This window comes from Phyllobates terribilis, unplaced genomic scaffold (genome assembly GCF_046119375.1).
Source record: "Phyllobates terribilis strain yellow unplaced genomic scaffold, ASM4611937v1 Scaffold_3__8_contigs__length_932513732, whole genome shotgun sequence".
NCBI lineage: Eukaryota > Metazoa > Chordata > Amphibia > Anura > Dendrobatidae > Phyllobates > Phyllobates terribilis.
The window spans coordinates 860,349,405-860,368,706 of record NW_027362763.1 but is presented as its reverse complement, the minus strand read 5'-3'; the positions used below and the strand labels follow the sequence as shown (position 1 = coordinate 860,368,706).

General features: G+C 42.2%; 1 protein-coding gene across 1 annotated transcript in view; it reads left to right on the top strand.

Moving 5' to 3' along the window:
* The window catches only part of GALM (galactose mutarotase), a 41,901-nt gene extending 22,993 nt beyond the window's left edge, over positions 1-18,908 (top strand). Inside the window, exons 6-8 of the mRNA XM_073672593.1 lie at positions 8,840-8,981; positions 14,336-14,510; positions 18,379-18,908. Coding sequence (XP_073528694.1) covers positions 8,840-8,981; positions 14,336-14,510; positions 18,379-18,498 — 437 coding nt within the window. The 3' untranslated portion in view covers positions 18,499-18,908. The remainder of the gene's footprint in view (positions 1-8,839; positions 8,982-14,335; positions 14,511-18,378) is intronic.
* The last annotated feature ends 394 nt before the right edge of the window (positions 18,909-19,302 follow it).

The following is a 19,302-nucleotide window of genomic DNA, read 5'->3' as shown; positions in this document are numbered from 1 at the left end:
CAGTCACATAGAGTGACTATAGGCTTGTATCCTAAGGCCAGACATCCCCTTTAAGTATAGATTGTGACACTTTTTATCAATTTGAAGTGTACCTGTCATCTGGGCTAGAGCCTGTTGGCTTCACCCTGCCCCCACTCAGCAAAACTGATAGGTCTGCCCCTATTCTGGTATATAAAGAAACTTCTTAATGTAGCTGAGAAGGTGGTAAGAAGAAACAGGTAGCCGCCAAGATATCTGTTCACGTCGTTTTTGGCTTCTTTTCAAACTAAGTTTTCTCTGAAACACAATAGCGAAAAAACATAGATGTCTGCAATGAGGGATCCTGTCCGTCTCTTGCAGCCTGTGATTCTATCAGTATGAATCACCTAACAAGTACTTGCTACTGTATGGTAGTCCTACAATTCCTATTTTTTTTTATACAAGAATTTATACACTGCTTTGTATTGAGTATTACCCTTACTACGAGGGCTTGTCCACACAAGCGTATTAGGGATTATGTGTGGTAGATATCTTACTTACAGTGCTAACATCATCTTGGAGCTATGCATACTCTTATATTTTTATACAGGGTATTTTTTGCAGTCAGCATATCATATATATTGCTCTCTTTCATTCACTCCAGAAGCATAATTACATGTACAACAAATAATATGGACCACAATTTGTGAAAAAATCTGATGCTCTGTAAAGTTCCACCCTTACTATTGTAATGCATATGGCCATGTGCACGAGCACTTAAAGGACCAGTCTAATTTGTATGATGTTTAACAAGTGGTTATGACTGATGGGATCCTCTAGGGCATGTCTTTAGGCTACTCTGCATTATTATCCTGTGAGCACTGCCCCTTGGTAAAGACCCAAACTATTCATACTAAATACCATATCTCTGAAACCGTATGGTGGTTAAAAAAAAATCCCAGAATACTAGAGAGAGCAGACAGAATAAAATAAGCATTAAAAGTGCCCACTTTGATCTGGTGACAGGCTCTCTGCCATCCTTGTAGATTGTGAGCCCTCGCGGGCGGGCAGGTCCTCGCTCCTGTACCAGTCGCTGACTTGTATTGCTCATGATTACTGTAATTGTTTTTCTATGTATACTCCTTTCAAATGTAAAGCGCCATGGAATAAATGGCGCTATAATAATAAATAATAATAATCTTTATTATAATTCTCTTATATATTGTTCAAAATATTACTAAAAATAGAAAAAATAAATGAAGCATATTAAATTGAATTTTTTTATTAAAGTTTGGAGTTGGTAAGAGAATGTGTTATTAGTGGCCGAATGCTCTACTGTTGTCCATTTTAGTGATCATAGTTTTTAATTTTTTACAAACGTAAAAAGGCCAACATGTTCATGATCCATCACCAATATAAATAGGTAATATGGTGTTCCTCTGTTGTAATCTCCTTAATTAGTAAAAGCGATGTGTCGTGAACAGGTTGATAGTGATAGTGGCCACAGATGGCTTACAAAAAAAAACTACATGCATGGACCCTATATTGTGCCATAAGGAGTCTCTGTACAAATTTCAGTGCTGCAACCCTTTTTTCTAGTTTTATTATTTAGCTTACTTATGTAGCTCCATTAATTCCCCAGCGCTTTACATATATTATCGTCACTGTCCCCATTGGGGCTCGCAATCTACATTCCCTATCAGTATGTCTTTGGAGTGTGGGAGGAAACCGGAGGAAACCCAGGCAAACATGGGGAAAACATACAAACTCCTTGCAGATGTTGTCCTTGGTGGGATTTGAACCCAGGACCCCAGTGCTACAAAGCAACAATGCTAACCATTGATCTAACATACTGCCCTCAAATGCTTCTCAATGCCTCCATAAAATGACATGAGGTATAACCTGCAATTCATCTTTGTAAAATCAGAAATATACTATGAGCCCAGAGAATTGTTGTTTTTTTTTAAACAAAAAACATTGGGCCCAATTCATCATTTGGTATTTATTGAAGTCGCTTTTTGTGTCTTGTGGTATTCACTGATGTTTTATGTGACAAATTCTTCAAAATAGCACATGTAGTTCATGAATTCATCACAAAATAAAAAATGTTCTTTATTTGTGTCCTTAACTGTTTTTTCTGACTTTTTCGCACCAAGAGTCCCAAATGCTTCAAAAAGTCCCAAACAAGCACCAAATTGAAAACTCTAGTATCTACTCCAGGCAGTGACTGGAGTGAGATGCTCCAAAACATGTAACATTTGGTAAAAGATGCATTTTATGAATCTGTCTAAAATATCTAGAAAAGCAAAGTTGTTGAGAAAAATTAAATAAAAAAGAAAGACAACTTAAAAAGTGGTGCCAGGTGTATAGAGAATAAGGCACAAATACTAAAGCCACTAAAAAGGAGCAAATTTCTCCAGTACAACATGAAAATACTATGACCCAGATTCATCATAATGAATCTGGGTCATAGTTTTTCATGTTGTACTGTCATACCTTTTATAAAAAGGATGTTTGTACCTTCAAAGACATACTGATATTGAATTTAGATTGTGAGCCCCATTGGGGACAGTGATGATTGTGCCTCTAATGCTATGCGGAATATGATGGCACTAAAAGTAAGTAAAATAAATAACTTCTTATTACATTAACCACAATGAAATCAGGCTGCAACTCTGAAGTGTGAAGGCTTTTATCATGCTCTTTACAGGAAGCTTTTACTAGATAAGAAACATGGATTACGCACAGGGGCGTACATAGAAATCATGGGGCCCCATAGCAGAAGTTCTAATTGGGGCACCCTTCCCCATACCCAAAAAAAAGAAAAAAAAAATTTGTCGGGGTCACAGAAGAGCATATCTCACAACTTTCCAGCCTTTACATAGTAATTTTCCTCTTGCTGAAGTCCTAGATCGCTCTTGCATTGCCCCATAAAGTATGATGCCAATAAAAGGGCCCCCCAAACACAGTATGATACCCCCATGAAGAATTCCTCCACATGCACAGTATAATGACCCTACTGTAGCCCACTTCAAATCCCAAGGTTGGTGACCCCAACACAGTATGATCCCCCAACTTTGACTCCCACACATCTCTCCATGCAGTATAATGGGCCTACATACAGTATAATGACCCCACACTGTATAATGGCCCGCACTAGCGCTCCAAACAGTATAATGGCCCCCTTACACACCTCCACACAGTATAATTTCTTGCATGCAGTATAATGGCCCCACATAGGCTTCCATATAGTATAATGCACTCCTCGTGGTCCTCCACACAGTATAATGCACTCCTCGTGGTCCTCCACACAGTATAATGCACTCCCCGTGGTCCTCCAAAGAGTATAATGCACTCCTTTTGGTCCTCTACAGAGTATAATGCACTCCTTTAGGTCCTCTGCAGAGTATAATGCACTCTCCGGGGTCCTCCGCAGAGTGGGACGCACTCTCCGGGGTCCTCCGCAGAGTGGGACGCACTCTCCGGGGTCCTCCGCAGAGTGGGACGCACTCTCCGGGGTCCTCCGCAGAGTGGGACGCACTCTCCGGGGTCCTCCGCAGAGTGGGACGCACTCTCCGGGGGTCCTCCGCAGAGTGGGACGCACTCTCCGGGGGTCCTCCGCAGAGTGGGACGCACTCTCCGGGGCTCCTCCGCAGAGTGGGACGCACTCTCCGGGGCTCCTCCGCAGAGTGGGACGCACTCTCCGGGGCTCCTCCGCAGAGTGGGACGCACTCTCCGGGGCTCCTCCGCAGAGTGGGACGCACTCTCCGGGGCTCCTCCGCAGAGTGGGACGCACTCTCCGGGGCTCCTCCGCAGAGTGGGACGCACTCTCCGGGGCTCCTCCGCAGAGTGGGACGCACTCTCCGGGGCTCCTCCGCAGAGTGGGACGCACTCTCCGGGGCTCCTCCGCAGAGTGGGACGCACTCTCCGGGGCTCCTCCGCAGAGTGGGACGCACTCTCCGGGGCTCCTCCGCAGAGTGGGACGCACTCTCCGGGGCTCCTCCGCAGAGTGGGACGCACTCTCCGGGGCTCCTCCGCAGAGTGGGACGCACTCTCCGGGGCTCCTCCGCAGAGTGGGACGCACTCTCCGGGGCTCCTCCGCAGAGTGGGACGCACTCTCCGGGGCTCCTCCGCAGAGTGGGACGCACTCTCCGGGGCTCCTCCGCAGAGTGGGACGCACTCTCCGGGGCTCCTCCGCAGAGTGGGACGCACTCTCCGGGGCTCCTCCGCAGAGTGGGACGCACTCTCCGGGGCTCCTCCGCAGAGTGGGACGCACTCTCCGGGGCTCCTCCGCAGAGTGGGACGCACTCTCCGGGGCTCCTCCGCAGAGTGGGACGCACTCTCCGGGGCTCCTCCGCAGAGTGGGACGCACTCTCCGGGGCTCCTCCGCATCTGCCGATACAGTTGAATGCGGGACGGCGCAGGCTGGCTGGAGGGGGGCCTGATTCGCTGTCACCGGGCCCCCTGGCTCAAGGGCCCCATAGCAGTCGCATGGCCTGCCCCATTGGTGGTATGCCACTGCTTCCTCCTACTTAGTAATCTGATTTAATGCCTGTGAACAGTAAGCCTCCAAAGTGTGACATTGTGCATTGCTTTTATACACTATCTAAACGGAAATCTGGCCCCTTACGTGTATATCACCCACTTCACTATTTGTGACCACAGTTATCTCTACCTTCACAGGTGCTGCCAGGAGAGCGTTGGAGATCTAATTTTGTATCTTAGTAGGGTCTTTAGATCTACTTGGCAGCAAGTTGTGACAGGGCCATGGGGTGAATAGTGTGACCATAGGAGGATCTAAGGCTAAAAAGACACTGTACCTGTAATGGTGGTGATTTGAAGTGAGGTACCGGAGCATGACAAGCTCACGTTTGGTGGCCCTTGTCAGGCAGCTGCTGCAAAGGCAAATAAAATAATGGTATCCATTAAAAGAGGCATAGATGCTCATGAGGAGAACATAATTTTACCTCTATACAAGTCACTAGTGCGACCACACTTAGAATACTGTGTACAGTTCTGGTCTCCGGTGTATAAGAGACATAGCTGAACTAGAGCAGGTTCAGGGAAGAGCGACCAAGGTTATTAGAGGACTGGGGGGGTCTGCAATACCAAGACAGGTTATTACACTTGGGGTTATTTACTGTGGAAAAACAAAGGCTTAGGGGTGATCTTATTACTATGTACAAGTATATGAGGGGACAGTACAAAGACCTGTCTACTGATCTTTTTACTCTGAGGCCTGAGACGGGGACAAGGGGGCATCTTTTACGTCTGGAGGAAAGAAGGTTTAATCATAATCACAGATGGGGATTCTTTACTGTAAGAGCAGTGAGACTATGGAACTCTCTGCCGCATGATGTTGTAATGAGTGATTCACTGTTAAAATTTAAGAAGGGCCTGGATGCCTTACTTGAAAAGTATAATATTACAGGTTATATATACTAGATTCCTTGATAGGGCGTTGATCCAGGGAACTAGTCTGATTGTCGTATGGAGTCAGGAAGGAATTTTTTTCCCCAATGTGGAGCTTGGTGTTTGCCACATGGTTTTTTTGCCTTCCTCTGGATCAACATGTTAGGATATGGGTTGAACTAGATGGACTTAGTCTTCCTTCAACCTTAAAAACTATGTTACTATGTTACTATGACCACTGCCTCACACCTCACAGAAAAACAAATTCTTACTGCTTATGAAATAACTGGCCTCACTGCTTATTTGCCATGTTAGGTTGTTTCCTATGGGTCCTTTTAGAGATCACCTTGCATGAAGTGCCCAACTACAGCCCTTGTGGATATTATGAGCCAAAGCAACCCCCCTGTATGATTTATGTACTATGTAATCCCATTTATTACAGGAAATATATGTTAAATGTATTGAAAGTAATACAGGCTCTGTGCTTTCAGTATGTTCAGTATGCATTATGAGCAGAGGGTACATAGAATGGGCTACTGGTCAGATGTGCAAATAAAAGAACATTGCACTACACAAATGGATATTTTGGATGAGTTGAATGGTAGGCAGAACTCTTGGTCAGTAAGGGGTAGTCAGCATTGTGTTTGACAGTGTGTTTATTATTATTATTAAATATTGATATAGCGCCATTAGGTTCCATGGCGCTTTACAAGTGTAGGGGCAGACAGGGACATGAACATGAAACATCAAACAAGGCGCACTGGTACAGTAGGGCAGGGGGTCCTGTCCACGAAGGCTCACAGTTTTAGCAATATTGTGTGGCCTTTGGAGACTGTAAAGCCCCCGTCACACTAAGCGAGATCGCTAGCGAGATCGCTGCTAAGTCACAAGTTTTATGACGCAACAGCGACCTCAGTAACGATCTCGCTACTTTTGACACTTAGCAGCGACCAGGCCCCTGCTGTGAGATCGCTGGTCGTGTCGGAATGGTCTGGACATTTCTTTGATCGTTGAAGCCCCGCTGGGTAGCATGCATCGCTGTGTTTGACACCTAACCCACGACCTTGTTAACGACCCAGACACAGAAACACATAGGCGTGCATCGTTATACAGGTCGCTATGGGTTGCCGCATCGTTGCTGTGTCATTGGGAAGATCTAACTGTTTGACATCTCACCAGCGACCACATAGCGACGCAGCAACGATCCCTGACAGGTCGTATCGTTGTCGGGTTCGCTGTAGCGTCGCTTAGTGTGACGGGGCCTTAGAGTTGAAAGCTCCTAAAGCCTGATAGATAAGCAGAGTACCTGAGATCCTCTGGAGTGGTCTTTATCCACAGTAGTCATCTTGAAACCTGCGCTAGAGAGACCTCTCTGCTGGGCCTTCTGGAGAAAGTGCTTTTAGAAACAAGTGGCCTTAAATACAGTGAGTGGTTATGGACCGCTGCAAGTAGACATATGCCCTGAAGTGATATTCAATGAATGACCGCACTAGTCTGCCTGACTGCCCTACATCTACCTAAAAAGAATTTAGTATGGCCTGTTAACACTAAATGATGTGATCTGAGACCATGAAGATAACTGGCCTGTACTATAGTAGTTCTGCAGGGAGTACATCGTCAAGGTCTGCTGAGACTTGTATCTGTGAGAAACATTATGGACTCTTCAGAGTGTAATATAGTGCAAAGCGTTCTATGTTAACGCCCCTGAACTCTAGCTGTTGGGCTGTATCTATTAATACTGCATTTGCTACAGAGACTGTTTCTGTTGTATACTGTAGCCACCAAGCTCTGTGCCACAGTGTAACCACCAAGGTCTCTACTTCAGTATTGAAGTTAAACCACCAAACTCTGTACTCTCATTGTTGTGTAACCATCAAGCTCTGTGCCACTATCTGATATGTAACTATCAAGCTTGTGTCCTCATTGAGAGACTGTAACCATTTCACTACAAAAAAGAAAAAATAGGACCCGCACACCTTTAATATTAAATTAATGTACAGGTGCACAGATACGCTATGTGGCCAATATACAAATATACATGATGTGTCAGCTCACTGCGATTAATGAATACGTGAACTCCAATATTGCTGTAAATGTTAAAAACTTAAGGTACTTAGCGTTTTTTGATTAAAGAGCGAAAAAGCCATCCAACAATGTCAAGGTGTCCTGAAATATGGATGGCTTCTATCACTAATGTTCTACCTCTCCATGTGCCAAAGCAGAAATCATTTGAATTCGGAGTGAAAAAGAAACCAGGCCTAGCTCCCAATTAAAACTTTGTTTGGGAAAGATGTGTGGACCTGGAAGGGGCCACATCCCCCAATATTTTCTACAAAAAAGGAAATATGCATCACCAGTGAGGGCCGTTTCAGAGGCTGGGCTAGTCCCTGCTCTACTGAGCATGCGTTGGTTGTCAATTCTGACGTATGCTCAGTATGCACTCCCTGCACATTGAAAAGCAGAGAATTCACGCAGGGAGAGCAAAGATAAGTCCAGCCCCCAAAACAGTAGTCACTGATGATGCATCGCTAGTCAGCTGATAATGCCTTGTTTCAGAATCTAATCCTTTCATTTTCTACCGGCACAACGCTCTGACCTTTTAGTGTCTTTTATCTTATCATTAATTTTTCTCCTATTTCCCTTTCTTTTTTTACATGTTTTATTGCTTATGGTTATAAAATGAATAAAACAATAGATGTATATGATGATAGTAAATTTTAATACATGTAACCCCCCCTTTTCCCCACCCTTTTTTGTTTTGGCACTCTTATTTGAAAATTTCTTGTATTTAAACCGCATGAATGTTATGTTGCCACTTTCACATGTGGTTGTCCTGGGGGAGGAGTTGGATTTGACTCTGAAACGCGTTGACAAATAAAGCACTTTCAATTAATTTGTTCTATGATTCGTTCCTGAATCAGCCGCGCACTTGAAGTCCACCTACTCTGGCTTTCTATAGTATGAGAATTTGGTGAGAATGTCAGGTCGCAGATCTTCTGCCCCATTTCTGCACCCATTAGCTAAATTAGGATACTTGAGTTTTTTTGTGTTTTTGATGCTGCTGTTTTTGTCTCTTTTGGGATGTCATGTTTTAAATAAAGCTGCTTTGTTTTTGATACTTTATGGTATTTGACTTTGACAAAACTTTATTGATAGTCATATATGGACATATGTTTTTATCTGTGGATTTTCTGCATCTAATTCAATTCTATGGGGAAAATCCCCACATAAAACTCAGCGTACCTGCAAGAGAAATTGACATGTTGCAGATTTAGAGAATGCACCACAGGTCTGTTTACGCAGCGTAAAAAAAATTACAATTGGCACGAGATTTCTAGAAATCCCATCCACTTTGCTGGAAATGTAAAACCGTGTGCTTTCTGCACAGCGAAAATACACTGTTAAAAACGCACAAAAACTCCCCATGAGAACATAACCTTACTGTTCTCATGTTCAATGTTTTCTACAGGTGAGCTGGTGCCTGTTCAAGGAACCTGCTTTGACCTACGGAAGCCTGTTGACCTTGGGAGACAGATGGCCAAACTGAAAGTAAATGGTTTTGATCACAACTTTTGCTTGAGTGAGACTGGCTGGCAGCACTATTCTGCAAGGTAAGAATAAGTATTTTTCATTATCAATTCAGTCCTGGCCCTGTTTTCTCAACTTTTCCAATTTCCATAAATGTTTATTAAAGCAACACTTCAGCACTTTTTTTCCCACTGCTGGAGTGGTGCTTCTAATCTATGGTCTCTGACTGTAGTCTTATACTTACCAGCCACGGTCTTCACCTTTTATTGGTGCCACACCGGCCCCACTGCGCCATCTTGGACCGCAACTTTTGACTGGCTGGAAGTCTTGGAGACAGGTGCGAGGTTCGGATTATGGAGGATGTTAGTTTTAGATCAGTTGCAGAATGGAGAGCAATGGGAGGGTGATAGACAGAGATGAGGGAAGAGATGTAGAGTGGTACAGAACTGCGGAGAGCTTTGTGGGTGAGAGAGAAGTTTATAGCGGATGGTAACCAGCAGGGCTCGCAGTCGGAGCCCATTTTGGTGGAGTCGGAGTCGGTATAAAATGGACCAACTCCGACTCCTAAAATATATACTAAATTGGGTACAGTAGTTCAATGCACTTTTTAAGGGAATATTTTTTCATAACTTTCCCAAATTCTTATGAAATGTCCTATAAATGTCTGTTCTATTCCTGATCTAAGGGTCTAGACTTTTAGCTGAGATTAATCTATGATGCAGTAAATTTATCACTTAAACATGAGCTATGTATGAGGGAGTTGGATTCGGTGGCATGGAAATTGTTGTCGGAGTCGGAGGTTTGGCTTACCGACTCCACAGCCCTGGTAACCAGTGCAATGACTGGCACAAGGTGGAGGCATTGGTGTAGTGGCTGGACAGAAATACGACCCTGGCTGCTGCATTCAGGATGTATTGGATAGGAGAAAGTTTGATACGAGGGAGACCAATCATTAGAGAGTTTCAGCACTCCAGACGAGAATGAATAAGAGCGACAGTAAGGCTGTGTGCCCACGATGCGTTTTTTAAGCGTTTCCACAGCGGCAAAAACGCTGCAGAAACGCTTAAAAAACGCATGCCATGTCCCCCAATGATAATCCGCATGTGCTGTGCACATGCTGCGGAAATTTCCGCTGCGGATTATCATTGCGGAAAAAAAGCAGCACTACCAATTATTTTGCGGAAGTGCTGCTTTTTCGCCGCCATTGACATGCATTAGAACACGCCAATTCCGCAAGACTGCATCTGTACTTGCGTAATTGGCGCGTTCTAATGTGCGGATGGTACCCGGGTATGGAGGAGAGGAGAGTCTCATCCACACCTAGGTACCATTAAAAAAAGAATAAAATAAATATACTGTATACTTACCTTCTGGCGGCCTGCGCTGCGCTCCTCCTTGCTTCCCGGCACTTCGCGATGGAATGAAGGACCTGCGCTGATGTCAGAGTCATGTGATGGGTCACGCGACGCTGACGTCGGCAGGTCCTTCACTCTACCGCAGCCGGGACCGAGCGAAGCAAGACGGCATGGGCCATCGGAGGGTAAGTATATATTTATTTTTTTATTTTTTGACATTCTCTCAGTCACACTATATAAATCCATGCCTTTTACATCTGGGTCACCAGGAGGCAGGAAGTTACTTTGGTCATGCGCAGTGCATGACCAAAGTAACCGCCGTGTGCAGCGCTGACAAACTGTATAGCACAGGGATGGTGCTGCATTCCTGTGCTATACAGCCGATCAGGCTGCAAAAAGTGAAAGTCCCATAGTGGGACAATGTGTAATAAAAACAAAAAGTGTCAGAAAGTGGAAAAAAAAAAAATAAAAAATTGTAAAAATATTTAAAAAAAAAAAATGAAAAAAATAATAAAAAAAAAAATAAAAATATATTGTACCCATAAGTAAATAATCTTATGGAAAAAAAACCAACAATAAAAGTACACATATATGGCATCGCCACGTCCGGAACGACCTGACCTATAAAACTGTCCCACTAGTTAACCTCTTTAGCGAACAAGGTAAAAAAAAAAAAAAAAAAAAACGAAGCAAAAACGATACTTTATCATCATACCGCCAAACAAAAAATGGAAAAAAATGCGATCAAAAGACTAATGTAAACAAAAATGGTACCGCTGAAAACGCCATCTTGTCCCGCAAAAAACAAGTCGCCATATATCTCCAACGGCCAAAAAATAAAAAAGTTATAGCTCTCAGAATAAAGCGACGCAAAAACAATTCTTTTTTCTATAAAATTGTTTTTATTGTGTAAAAGCGCGAAAACATAAAAAAATATATAAATGTGGTACCGCTGTAAACGTACTGACCCGAAGAATAAAGCTACCTTATCAATTTTACCACACGCAGAACAGCATAAAAAAACAAACAAACAAAAAAAAACACAATTCCTGAATTGTTGGTTTTTGTTTATTCTGCCTCCCAAAAATCGGAATACAAAGCGATCAAAAAATGTCATGTGCCCAAAAATGGTACCAATAAAAACATCAACTTGTCCCGCAAAAAACAAGCCATCACATGACTCTGTTGGCCGAAATATGGAAAAATTATGATGGCGATGCAAAAACTAGTCTTTGCAAAAAAAAGCGTCTTTTAGTGTGTGACAGCTGTCAATCATAAAAACCCGATATGAATCTGGTATCGCTGTAATTGCACCGACCCAAAGAATAAAGTAGTCTAATCACTTATTCTGCACGAGGAAAGGCATAAAAAATAAACTCTAGGGTTAGGGTTGTGCTAGGGTTAGGGTTGTGTTGGGGGTTGGGATTTTTTCAGAAGTAAAGAAAAAAAATGACGACGATATGGCGACTAGTGTTGAGCGCAAGTGCTCGCTACTTGAGTTTGCATCTGGTGCTCGGGTATGCACCGGGTATAGCGGTTGCTCGAGCGACATGCTCGAGTCTCCGCCCCATATGTTTTGCAGCTGTTATACAGACAAAAAAACCTTGCGGGGATTGCCTGCCATGCACGAGCGATCCCCGCATGTTTTTTTTGGGTGTCTAATAACCGTGAAACATGCGGGCGGGGACTCGAGCATGTCACTTGAGCACCCGCGATACTTGATGCATACCTGAGTACCCGATGCAAACTCAAGTAGCGAGCACTTGCACTCAAGACTAATGACAACTTATTCAATATGATGACCTAATATTATCAAATTCTGTGTCGTACCTCTGGGTTCAAAATGTTCACTATACCCCTTGATAAAATCCTTGAGGGGTGTAGTTTCCAAAATGGGGTCACTTGTGGGGGGTTTCCACTGTTTAGGCACATCAGGGACTCTCCAAACGCAACATGACGTCTGTTAATTATTCAAGCAAATTTTACATTTAAAAAGTCAAATGGTGCTCCTTCCCTTCCGTACCCTGCCGTGCGCCCAAACAGTGGTTTCCCCCCACATATGGGGTATCAGCGTGCTCAGGAGGAATTGCACAACAAATTTTGGGGTTCATTTTTTAATGATACCCTTGCGAAAATAAAAAATTGGGGTCTAAAGTAACGTTTTTGTGAAAAAAAAATGAATGTTCATTTTTTCCTTTCACGTTCAATGAATTGGTGTGAAGCATGTGAAGGGTTAATAAACTTCTTGAATGTGGTTTTGAGCACCTTGAGGGGTGCAGTTTTTAGAATGGTGTCACTTTTGGGTATTTTCTGTCATAAAGGCCCCTCAAAGTCACTTCAAATGTGATGTGGTCCCTAAAAAAATGGTTTTGTAAATTTTGTTGTAAAATTGAGAAATTGCTGGTCAATTTTTAACCCTTATAGCTCCCTAATAAAAAAAAAAATGTGGTTCCAAAATTGTGCTGATGTGAAGTAGACATGTGGGAAATGTTATTTATTAACTATTTTGTGTGACATATCTCTCTGAAGTAAGGGCATGGAAATTGAAAGTTTGAAAATTGCAAAATTTTCAAAATTTTCACCAAATTTCCATTTTTTTCACAAATAAGCGCAAGTGATATCGAAGAAATTTTACCACTATCATGAAGTACAATATGTCACGAAAAAACAATCTCAGAATCAGTGGGATCTGTTGAAGCGTACCAGAGTAATTACCTCATAAAGTGACAGTGGACAGAATTGGCAAAATTCGCCTGGTCATTAACGTGCAAACCACCCTCCGGGGGAAAGGGATTAAAGAGTAAACATTAAAGGATTTGCACGTTTTCTCAGATGAAGGGAAAATAAAGAAAGTGAAGAACGCACATGGTAGATTACTTGTGACACTAAAGTTTTGTGCACATATGTTCTCAAACACAATGTAAGTATTGTAGTTAAACTCTTGTTTTATCAGCCTATAGAATCTCTTTATATGTACTATATACCAAGGTTATAATTTTAAGTGATCCCACACTGCTAGTTTTTTCTTTTTTTTAAATTAGCTTTACTCACCCACTTCAAGTCCAGCTCTGAGTTTTTGCTGTTGCTCCTCGGGGTCACATCGAAAGTGCTGCAGCCACTCAGTGATCTCAGCTGAGTGACTGACCACATCACTGCTGTCGGCATGAAATCAGTGCTGCATACAATAACAGTCACCAGCAGCAGCTGCGGAGTCTAAGTGCTGGACCTGGGGAGGGTAAGTAAAGTATAGTTTTTTTTTTTTTTTTAAAACAAAGTGCACCTAGGGTTTGGAGGTTTCCTGAAAATGGAAAACCCGTTGAAGGGGGAACCTGTCACAAAAAAAAATATATATACCTGCAGCCATATTGGTAATCTGCAGGTAAATACTGTTTTAAACATGTGCAGGAGTATAAATTGAAGTTGAGCTGCAGGGAGAAAATAAAGTTATATTCTCCCTGCAACCAGTCATCGGGGCAATAAATAGTCAGCGCTCACTGAGCAGTCAGTGAGTGCTGACATCACTGCTCCGATGACTGGAAATGAGTAGCTAGTGGAAGAATATAACTTCATTCTCTTCCTGCAGCTGTACTTATAATTAGGCTATTGCACATGCTTTAAACATATTTACCTGCAAGTTATCAATATGGATGCAGGTCCCCTTAAACTTGAGCATCAAAGCTTCAGTCAACACTTAGCTAGGGAGCAACAAGTGAAGAACGAAAGAGAAAAGTCTTCTACAGCTCTACACTTAATATTATAATAGATTAGAAACCCCTAATGCCACCAAGCAGCACTTAGCATGCTAATTTATATGGCAGTTTTTTTTTTTATTTTGCCACATGCACTTGAGTAGTTTGGAGACTTTTCTTTCTGTATCTAGAAAACTTCTCTGCTCATTCTATAATTTATTTTGCAAATCTAAAGGCAACAGGGTATGAGATAATTTTGGAAATGGATTATTTAGTAATAATAATCCAAGTGTCCAGGTTGATTACTTTTTTTTTTAGCAAGATTTAATTAAAGTCTTGTCTAACCACACTCTACATTACATTTTTTGTTTATTCATACCCTATCTATCATAGAGTATATCATGAGCCAAGTGGCAGAGTGCTCACTGTCCGTACAACACAACCTGGAGTCCAGTTCTACACTGCTAATTTCTTGGACGGGTCTCTTAAGGGAAAAGGTGGTGCCGTCTATCCTAAGCATTCTGCATTTTGTCTTGAGACTCAAGCATGGCCAGATGCAGTAAACAAGGTTAGTAAGCACAAGAATATAGAAATGCAACATCCTAACATTACCCTATAGAAGGGATAACCTACATCGTCAGGAAAGGGGTTTTCCCACCTTAAACATTTTTCATGTATCCACAGGATGATGACAGTTTTCCTCTTGGACTAAGGCAAAAAAAAATTCAAGGTGACAGTGTAAGGGTATATGCACACTCTGCATATTTGATGCAGAAAATCTGCAGCCTAGTTCAGTATCCGCTATATAGATGCGATATTAAATATCTCATATACGGTATATGTTGTGGATATTTTCAGAGTGTTAATTGATCTGTTGTGCAGATTTTCAAATACAAATGTCAATTCTTTCTGCAGCTTTACATTGTGCATATACCTTTTGCAATACATAGAGTGAAATTCACATATAACACAGATAGGCTGTGGAAAATCTGCATCAAATCATCAACATGTGCAGGTATCCCAAAGACAGAACTGAATTTTGCTGCTGACTGTAAACAGAAAAAGAGTTCTTAACTGACTGCAAAGAGAGAAAATGGGAGGAGAGGAGTGTTACACCAAAAGTGTGTTTGAAATAGATTTTCATTATATGATGACCAATCATTTTTATATACAAGTTAAATATGCAAATTGTCTCTTCAGAGAGGATGAGGACTTGACTACAAGGACTGTGTTTTGTGCTACCACTTTGTTTTGTTTTCCTGTTTTTGCCCAAAGGGTCATGTTTATTTTTACCTCACCAAGGTTTATGCCACATGTATAATAAACCTGTGAAGAATTTAAAGAGACAGTGTTCCCGTGTCTACCTCCACGTACAGCCGAGTGAGCCGATCTACCACTATATATATGTATGTGTATATATGTATATATGTATGTATGTATGTGTATATATATATATATATATATGTATGTATGTGTGTAATATACAATACAGACCAAAAGTTTGGACACACCTTTTCATTTAAAGATTTTTCTTTATTTTCATGACTCTGAAAATTGTACATTCACACTGAAGGCATCAAAACTATGAATGAACACATGTGGAATTATATACTTAACAAAAAAGTGTGAAACAACTGAAAATATGTCTTATATTCTAGGTTCTTCAAAGTAGCCACCTTTTGCTTTGATGACTGCTTTGCACACTCTTGGCATTCTCTTAATGAGCTTCAAGAGGTAGTCAGCGGAAATGGTCTTCCAACAATCTTGAAGGAGTTCCCAGAGATGCTTAGCACTTGTTGGCCCTTTTGCCTTCACTCTGCGGTCTAGCTCACCCCAAACCATCTCGATTGGGTTCAGGTCTGGTGACTGTGGAAGCCAGGTCATCTGGCGTAGCACCCCATCACTCTCCTTCTTGGTCAAATAGCCATTACACAGCCTGGAGGTGTGTTTGAGGTCATTGTCCTGTTGAAAAATAAATGATGGTCCAACTAAACGCAAACCGGATGGAATAGCATGCCGCTGCAAGATGCTGTGGTAGCCATGCTGGTTCAGTATGCCTTCAATTTTGAATTAATCACCAACAGTGTCACCAGCAAAGCACCTCCACACCATCACACCTCCTCCTCCATGCTTCACGGTGGGAACCAAGCATGTAGAGTCCATATGTTCACCTTTTCTGCGTCACACAAAGACATGGTGGTTGGAAACAAAGGTCTCAAATTTGGACTCACCAGACCAAAGCACAGATTTCCACTGGTCTAATGTCCATTCCTTGTGTTCTTTAGCCCAAACAAGTCTCTTTTGCTTGTTGCCTGTCCTTAGCAGTGGTTTCCTAGCAGCTATTTTACCATGAAGGCCTGCTGCACAGTCTCCTCTTAACAGTTGTTGAAGAGACGTGTCTGCTGCTAGAACTCTGTGTTGCATTGACCTGGTCTGTAATCTGAGCTGCTGTTAACCTGCGATTTCTGAGGCTGGTGACTCGGATAAACTTATCTTCAGAAGCAGAGGTGACTCTTGGTCTTCTTTTCCTGGGGCGGTCCTCATGTGAGCCAGTTTCTTTGTAGCGCTTGATGGTTTTTGCAACTGCACTTGGGGACACTTTCAAAGTTTTCCCAATTTTTCGGACTGACTGACCTTCATTTCTTAAAGTAATGATGGCCACTCGTTTTTCTTTACTTAGTTGCTTTTTTCTTGCCATAATACAAATTCTAACAGTCTATTCAGTAGGACTATCTGCTGTGTATCCACCCACCAGACTTCTGCACAACACAACTGATGGTCCCAACCCCATTTATAAGACAAGAAATCCCACTTATTAAACCTGACAGGGCACACCTGTGAAGTGAAAACCATTTCCGGTGACTACCTCTTGAAGCTCATCAAGAGAATGCCAAGAGTGTGCAAAGCAGTCATCAAAGCAAAAGGTGGCTACTTTGAAGAACCTAGAATATAAGACATATTTTCAGTTGTTTCACACTTTTTTGTTAAGTATATAATTCCACATGTGTTAATTCATAGTTTTGATGCCTTCAGTGTGAATGTACAATTTTCATAGTCATGAAAATACAGAAAAATCTTTAAATGAGAAGGTGTGTCCAAACTTTTGGTCTGTACTGTATATACACATAACGAGAATTACTTATTTAAAAATCTTGAAAACATTAATCCCCTTCAAAATACTGTCCATTAGATAATATGTACTTGCCCCAATGTTTTTTCCACTGTTCGAAACATTTTTTACCCTATTTTGCGGACTTTAAAAATTTTGGGGATGTAAATAGGAAAAAAAGTTTAATAAAATGGGGGTCCGTCTTATAGTCCAAATTTACGGCAGCTTACCAGGGAGGCGGCTGCAGTGGAGTGGATTCACAGGAAGCAGGGTCACTGCTGCAGGGAGCCAGCAGAAGTAGGGCAATGCTGTGGGCCCTGGGTTTCAAGAAAATGTCTGAGGCTGCAGCACAGTTCATTGATTTCCTGGCGGTGGGCTTCAGGAAAATGGCAGTCACTGGCGGAGCATGTGCCGATTGAGATCTCTGCTAAGTGACAGCTGGGACATCCCCTCCTCCCTCCCAGCCTGGGGTCCACCAGTTTCGCACACTACCTGCAGCAGCAACCTTGCCTTCTGTGATCCCACTCCACCGCTGCTGCCCCTTCCCCCATTTTGCTCCCAAATTTATGGGGAAAAAGTGCTTCTTATAATCCAAAAAAAATGATATATTCTTCTGAACTAATGCTGGTAAGTGCCTCCAGCTATTATTTCTTAACCTTTTTTACGTCCTCAAAACGCTTTCCCTTTAGGTCTTTCTTCATTCTTGGGTATAAGAAGATGCAGGGAACTAGGTCAGGTGAGTAAGGGGGGTGACCCTGATATTTTTTTGTCATTACAGGGGATGAATCTTGGTGTAAGGGTGCGCTCACTTCTGCATATAAACTCACTGAGTGCATTGTGAGAAAATCTCGCATTGCACTCACTACAATGTTAGTCAATTAGGCAGTGTTCATCTGCGAGTTTTTTCTCACTTGGAATTTGGGTGAGGAAAAATTTGCAGCATGCTGCGTATGGCCGCATAAAACAACTGAGACTCGCCATTGAAAGTTAATGGGTGTGAGAAAAAAATGGTCTGTGTGTCATTCGATTTTTACGCACTCATCTCATAGGAAACCTGACATTTTATCAGTCGAGTACAGTAAATTCACAGTGTGAACAATCAGGATAGAATAGATATATAGATAGAAAGAGGCCGGTGAGATATATTAAAAAGTAAAAGTAGTGCCTGTCTGGGGATACAGGTGGACCCCCTTCTCTCTGTGACCTTTACGCAACAGAATATTTGTTGAGATATTTAGTGGTGTGATGATTGATGGTGCACAATAGTAAGTGTTGCGATATCTCACATATTCTACACTCTGAATGATTTTTGCGTTTTCATTTACAGCCACAATTCCCAAACGCTCTTCTACATCCTGGAGAGGAGTACGACCAGACCACCCGGTTCACTTTCTCTGTACAGTTAAATGTCCGTTACCCTTCAGCAGAAGTAACCAATCTATCCTAATCTACTCGATCTCTGGGTAATTTTGGAGACCTGTCCTCCTGGATCTTACACCATATAATCACAAACTAACATCTCAATACTGAAATGATTCCAAAAATTGACTATACCTAAGACCAGGTCCACATGAGAGTATTTCACAGTCCATATACAGGCCACAATTCCAGGAGTGACTGCTGGTGTCCCAACCCAAACCTACAGCCTCATAGCCACATGTGAAGCTGTAAGTCTGTACACAGACTGAAATACACTCATGTGAACTTGGCCTAATGCTGATTTCTTATTTTATTCATCTCCCTGGACTTTGCTCTTTTTGACAGCTTGGAGAAGTGGTGCATTAACATAATGATGAAGAAGCCTGTATTAGTATATTTTTCTTTACACTACTGATGGACAATAAATTGTAATATTTATATATGTGTCCTTTTCCTTTTATACCACTATACATTTTAATGACATATATTTAAGCCAACAAAATCCTTCACCATCCCCCGCGTAAAACAATACATGTACCATGACAAGATTCGCAGAGGTTGATTCTTCAGTGCTGGCGTGCCCACTACTCTCTGGCATCTGCACATGGATACAAAGCACTGGCATACAAGATTTGTTATAGGAGGTAAAAGCTCAACAGGCGGTGGAGGATAGACCTGGAGTTACTTGACTTTGATATATAGTCACATACTCTCATTTTGAGGGAGATTTTTTTTTACATTTATGTATTCCCCCTTGTTTCTGGGGGTAGCGGAAATAACATGATCTCTGTTGATCTCACCTAAAGGCCTTATGCCAGGTGACTACACAGAT